Below are 6,574 nucleotides of genomic sequence, written 5' to 3'. Positions count from 1 at the left end.
GGAGTGTCAGTATGTTGAGGGTCATATGAATATATTCACGGAGGAAAAAGTATAGGAGGAGTATATATCATATAACGCGTGCTTTGTACATATTTCAGTCATGGCTCTGAAATCCAACGTGAATGATTTGCAAGTGTTTGTACATGCGGATAGATGAGAAACTCATCAGATTGATATCGAGAACCATGCTTTAATTTCTTTCTGTGCGATGATCTCAGGGTGGGGCGTTTTAACTGTCCACCCGGTTGTATAACTCACTGAATACGTAATAAAGCGAGCGAATAAAAATTTGTAAATTCCAGTTCTCTTTCATTAATTAGCAAAATTTTCGGTGCTCTGTCTGTCTACCGCGAACAAATGTCATCCTAAATTCATGTACAAATATCGGAAGCCATTATATATCAAGGGTCATATTTGTCATTATTCACCCCTGATATATATCTATCGCTTCAAATATCAGATCGTAATGTTGTGAAATAATATATCGTCCTGCCATTCTATCGCGGAAAAATATGCTGCACGAACATTATCTGCTTTGTGTCTGGTATCACACATTTAGTGCGCGCACTCGCCAAGCAACGCCCAGATCGATGTACGCATATTACAAACGCACATACATTCATAATTATAAATAAATCAAGCTTTATTGTTATTTAAAGTGAAGAAAACAAATGACAAATCTTAAAATGTGTCAACTCGAATACATGATTAAATAGTTATAAAGTTTTAGGTGCGCTATTAGTGGTTATCATTGCAGTTATCATATTTACACTGGCGGTGAAATTGTAATTAGGAATATAGACGTATAAAACACTTACGCATTATGTATGAATTAAACATTAACAAACATCAACATTATTTAGTTTTGTGGTTCACATCTGTCCTATATACATTCAGAGCAATATCACGTAACCATGGTCATTCTGTTATCATGTTTAGTCTGTCATTAACTAAGCCTGAAGAAGTGTCCACTTAGCACTAGAGGGCTAAGAGGTAGAGAAGTTCGCTGGAAGTGGTTGGCGTGCCATGCCACCGCGCCTGTAGTATTCGAGCTTGGAAGCTGTGGCAATCCAATTGTCTGCAGCCGCATCTTTTCACCTGGTCCCATATGCCAACTGAGGACTCGAGTTTTGCACGCCACCACTCCATTACTCCGAGACGCCTGCCTGTTGTGACGTACTGATTGGTAGTGTCCGTGGTCGCCCCAGCTGGGTAGATGACAAGTTCTGCCCGGTTTGTATGGCCATCAGGACTGCACTGAAGACTGCGTCAGTCCTGTAGATGGCGACTTCGCTGACGCGGCGATGGCTGATGCTTATCGCTTACGAAACTTCGACATGGTCCCCCTGTGTTGACCTCCGATTTCTTTGTTTGCATTACCAAGACTTGACCGTACACACGCGACAAACTGCTGAATTAATGCTAGTTCTAAAATTTGAAACAGAGAAAACCAATAGATACGTATTGCTTCAGATAATTAAAACAAGAATAAAATATAATAAAATATAATAAATTCTCAATAATGGCGATCATAATATTATACCTGAGTCACCTAAATTATGTATATAGAGCAAATAGATGCTTATATAAGTATGTAGAAATCTCTCTACCCCCCCCCCTCTCTCTTTCTCTTATATAATCATATATATACTACACACGCGTGTACGTGAGCGCGCAGACACACAAACACAACACACACACACACAACACACACACACACACACACCACACAACACCTGTGTTTGAGTGATGCCGCAGCGGCTGCCAGCAGGGTGCGCTCCTTCTTGCTGGATAAGGATGGTCCCTGTTGCGGACGTAACCACACGTCTCCATGACCCGCGTGCTGCGCGGGCAGAGGTTCCGCCGGCGTCGCAGGATGCTCTGCGCCACCGTACTGTCACTGCATCACACGCAGACGCTCCACGATCTTGTCGATCAGCTCGTGCTCTTACTACATTACACCAAAAGCAAAGATGTATTAGAAATGATGGCGGAGCAACAGAGCGGTGTGACGGTGATGACGTTATAATGATCCTGAGAAAAAATGTGATCGCGAAAACGCGTCATCTTTAATTTAGGTTTGGTTAAACAACTGCGATTTTGATATTAAACTATGATAACATTGTTTGATTCGCATTCAATAGAAGCATGTACACATTGTAGAATTTGAGCCACTTCTTTATGATAAAAGTGACAGTACGTCGCATACTACCAGTATTTTCCCGGTAATTCTCACCTATGTGTAATAACTCTGTGGAATGGCAACTTCGGAACCGTAATTTGAGAATCTCGGACCAGAGCATGAATCTGTTTTTTTCGTCGCGTGCCACCTGCTTGCTGAGTAGACTCTTGTAGAACTGTGAGCAGATCGCTGGAAAGACTGTCGCAGCACCTTCCGTTGAACATCATGCACAAGATTCATGTCCTCGTCGATACCTTCCGACTCAAGCCTAGAAAAATAACAACAGTACTATACTACTATGCCAGCTCTAGGCGATTTTTGACATATTTACAAGTTACACCGCCTAAAAAACAGCAGCTCTATATTGACTTTGTGACATATTACAAGTACACGCTAAAAAACAAATTGGGCGCCTTGCATTTAAATAAATTAATCTAAACAATTTCATTAAAACAAAATATAAACAAGCCCAGTACGAACGATCTGCAATCACTGCCAATTAAGCGACTAATTAGGCAAATATTTCTGACGCGGAAAACATTACCAGGAAAGTAGGATGCTGTTCTCTGTAGGAGATGGTTGCTTTTTCGTACAGTATATAGGTAAGGCCACCTCGCTGGGAAACGCAGTCCTGTCTCAGAGCGCATCTCAGTTGTAGAAAGCTGCTGTCGTGCATCAAACAGACTCCGGTGTGGCCAACACGGATGCATCGCTTGCAATCGGACGCTGCCAACTAACGAGAAATACGGAATCGAAATTTCGGAGACCCTTTCGGCTTTCCGTGACCGGGTGGCAACTAAACGCACGCGTGCAGCGACGGAAATAATATGTGCTGGTAGCCTAACAACTGAAGCTGGTACTATTTATAACCATCGTCTCAGCTGATCGATGTTGCTTGTATAATCGCTGTATACATGGCTTGTCGATCCCGCGGAGTGCACTCTTACATTATGGCTCCGTTGCTCCCAACTGAAGACCACAAGCCACACTCCCGCGTTCACGTGAAAAAGCAGGCACCCGCCCGTTGTGTCGATTACATTAACAAAGGACGTCGTTGTATTCGAGCAGGATGCAAACTATACACATTTCCATCGTCACCGCGCTATGGACAATAAGATGAGCTTGCAATCTAAGCTGGTTTGAGATCCGCGGTTACGCTGCAGAACAATGTGTGTCGTCGCGCACGACACGCTGGCAGAGGAATCCTTCGGCGAATGCTCAAAATGTCACCCGCGGCACGTCACGTCCGGCAGAACAAAGCTTTGCATTCACACTTCTCACATCTGTTCCGTTTTTTCTCGCAGCCCTCAACGAGACCAAAAAAATCTACGGCATTTCGCACATTCTGTTGCAGAATTTACAAACTTTAATGTGTATATGCAACCTTTATGTGTTCCGCTTTGATAAGGCATCGTGCGTGATGACAGCCACACATGTTGTTCATGTACAGGTGTGCGTCAATAGAGGCTCTCCACATGTCGCCTATTTAGTCACACCCTCGGGAGGCTCTTCGTGGACCATTCCGAGTTAGCATCGTGCCGAAAACTATGTACACTGACCAATTAACAACAACAGTTGGTTATAGATTAATTAAAATACAAGTATATTAATTAATGGTGGCTTGCCGACAATATTGTGTGTGTGTAAAAGACTTTACGAAGGCATCTATATAGATGTACAGAGGGTTCCGTCGACCGACGTCTCACAAACCACAAACTCGCCTCACGCGAAACGACCGAGCCTGTGAAGGACATCGTAATATAACGGGCCTTATCGTAGCTGACATATCGCTCTAATAGACGTAATAATAAAACGTAATAATCGCTCTAATATACATGGCGACGTGTGCCATAGATGAAATATGCAGTTTAATGTTCTATATAGCCATTTATCTAATGAATGCAGTAATATTTGACTGAAATGTACTTTTAAGGTAGAGAGCACATGTTCTAACAAAGGTTTACCATGATTTCATCTGTAAGATACCTATGTGAATCTCTCACTTATATAAATTAAAGGATGGCTAGTTCGCGGCATAATTTCTCTGTAGCATAGCTTACTTCATACCACATTTAAAGTTTTGAATTAACTGAATTTTGATTCTGGTGTTAAAATGACCATGTTTGCTGCCATGTAACCTTTATACTTCAACTTTAAAAGTTACAATTGACGTCACATTTCATCCAATCTAATCGCCACTATTTTATCTCAGTATATATTCTATTCTGCTTGTTGATTTCAGATATAGACAATGCGGACGATCTCTATATGTGATACATCGTACGCGGAGCCTATTAAGCTCCTAAATGTAAGCTCAGTGTTCCAGATACCGGGTTGTTGTGCAGGGCGAATGGATAATTTTCTGATGCGGAGACAAATACTAGCTAGTTTAACTTTTCAGAAAGTGTGTATAAGACCACTCACTTACAACACACACACACACGCGCCACGCGCGCACGCACGCACACACGACTGCATACACACACACACACACACACCCACACACACACACACACACACACACACACACACACGCGCGCCGCGCGCGCGCGCGCGCACACACACACACACACACAACCACACACGCACCAGGGGCGTGTACAAGATTTGTAGCAGGGGGGGTCTAACCGTAACCCAAACTTCGCGAGCACGTTCCGGTATACCGGACCTTACCCAGGGGTACGTTCTGGCAGTACCCCTGGGGGAAATAGACCCTCTCAGCATTAGTACGTGCGTGTGTCACGTAGTCCAGTAGCAGTGCACACGGAGTCACTCGGCGGGGCGCAAAAAATATAACACCTCAAAAGCAAAATGTATAACATCGCACGCTCAACTTTAGTTGGCATTCAAGTATGAAGCGTGCGAGGGGTGCATCCTTCCGATAAGAAGTGGGTGGAACTTAATCACTTTTGCACGAAGGGTCGTTGTCCATGGGCGGATCCAGAGGGGGGGGGTCAGGGGGTCCAGAACCCCCTTCTTTTACCCCAAAGAAATGAAAAAAATGGAAAACACAACAGATAATTTTCTGCTAAAAATTTGGAATTCCGTCTTGCATTCTAGACATCAAAATTACTGCTCAGATGCTCTCAGAATGCACCCATTTTTACAAATTTTCTTGGGGCGGTCTCCCAAACACACCCTAAGTAGCGACGTGCTTTAGGCACGTCGCATAAGCTGCCTTCGGCACCTTTTTAAAACACCAGAAAAATTAAGCAGGAAAAAGTGCTTTTTATTTTTTACTGGACCCCTCCCTTTTTCAAAAAGCTGGATCCGCCCTTCTACACGCTTCCTCTGTCACTGTCTCGATCACTCTAGAACACTTTCCCCTAACACTGGAACTGGGATGCTCCCCACCATCTTCGTTTGTTTACCCACGAACTTGTGCAACCAAAGATTGATACCAAAATTTATATTCAATGTTTCAGTTAGCAGATCTAGGTTCAAGATTAGGTTATTGCAAGGAGCAAAACGCATTCCACGTCACTGAAAGCAGCCAATCGGACCTCGTGCCAGATTTCTTTCACGGAGCCCATAATATTTCGGTGCCAGGTGAGTCTGAATCGACAATAGGAATATAGATAACAGAGACTGGCTTAGCCGCTATGTAACGATAGGTGTTAGTAGTTGTTAGAAGTTATTCGTAGCTAATGTCATTTTATGTTTTTCGTCTAGGTTTCCGCCCCTCTAATTTTCATTTATTGCAATTCTATATAAAGTTTTCTCAAATTTAGTATATTTTCATTGATAATTAACTGTATGTTTCCAGTATCAGCTTTCTTAGGAAACATTAATTAGCAGCTAGGGTGGATCAGAATCGAGAGAAAATCAGACACATGTCCACAGATACACGAACGCAAGCAAGCACGTGCGCACGTACGATACTATATTATCGATGTTATAATGCTGTACATTCTGTATCGCTCTAGTAAACTGTGGAAAGGAAAAGCTATCATCCATCTCCGAGCCGTGGACGCATAGGTGGATGGGAACTGCCAGTGCGACTACCTACGGAGCTTGGTTCAAAGACCCGCTGCCAGCACCGGACAGCGAGAACAAAATATACTTCGTCTCAAATCCCACTAATCAGAAGTCGCTGTACGAGTACGCAAACTACACGGACTTTATATCGAACCGGCGCCGCCTCGTGCATACGCTCACGAACGCGTACGGCGGAACGGGCTTTGCCGTTTACAATAACTCCTTTTACTACTCGGGCTCCAATTTGCATTTTAGTACTCGCTCAAATTTGCGTCGCAGCCCGGGGCTGGTTCGGAAATTCCAGTGGCCGACTAGAATGACAATGAACGCCTGTCACGCTGTAGACGAGTTATTTCTCTTTCTTCGGAATAGTTCGTTGAAATGTTCACAAACATTTCATTAAATTTCATGACA

The 6,574-nt window shown here is 43.4% G+C and overlaps 1 protein-coding gene across 1 annotated transcript in view; it reads left to right on the top strand.

The window, feature by feature from the left end:
• Nucleotides 1–6,568, top strand: part of LOC106811727 (myocilin-like) — a 23,609-nt gene extending 17,041 nt beyond the window's left edge. Inside the window, exons 3-4 of the mRNA XM_014815439.1 lie at nucleotides 5,608–5,731; nucleotides 6,109–6,568. Coding sequence (XP_014670925.1) covers nucleotides 5,608–5,731; nucleotides 6,109–6,563 — 579 coding nt within the window. The 3' untranslated portion in view covers nucleotides 6,564–6,568. The remainder of the gene's footprint in view (nucleotides 1–5,607; nucleotides 5,732–6,108) is intronic.
• The last annotated feature ends 6 nt before the right edge of the window (nucleotides 6,569–6,574 follow it).

The sequence above is a fragment of the Priapulus caudatus genome, unplaced genomic scaffold (assembly GCF_000485595.1).
Source record: "Priapulus caudatus unplaced genomic scaffold, Priapulus_caudatus-5.0.1 Scaffold20, whole genome shotgun sequence".
Classification (NCBI taxonomy): domain Eukaryota; kingdom Metazoa; phylum Priapulida; class Priapulimorpha; order Priapulimorphida; family Priapulidae; genus Priapulus; species Priapulus caudatus.
This window is presented reverse-complemented; position numbering and strand designations above follow the sequence as displayed.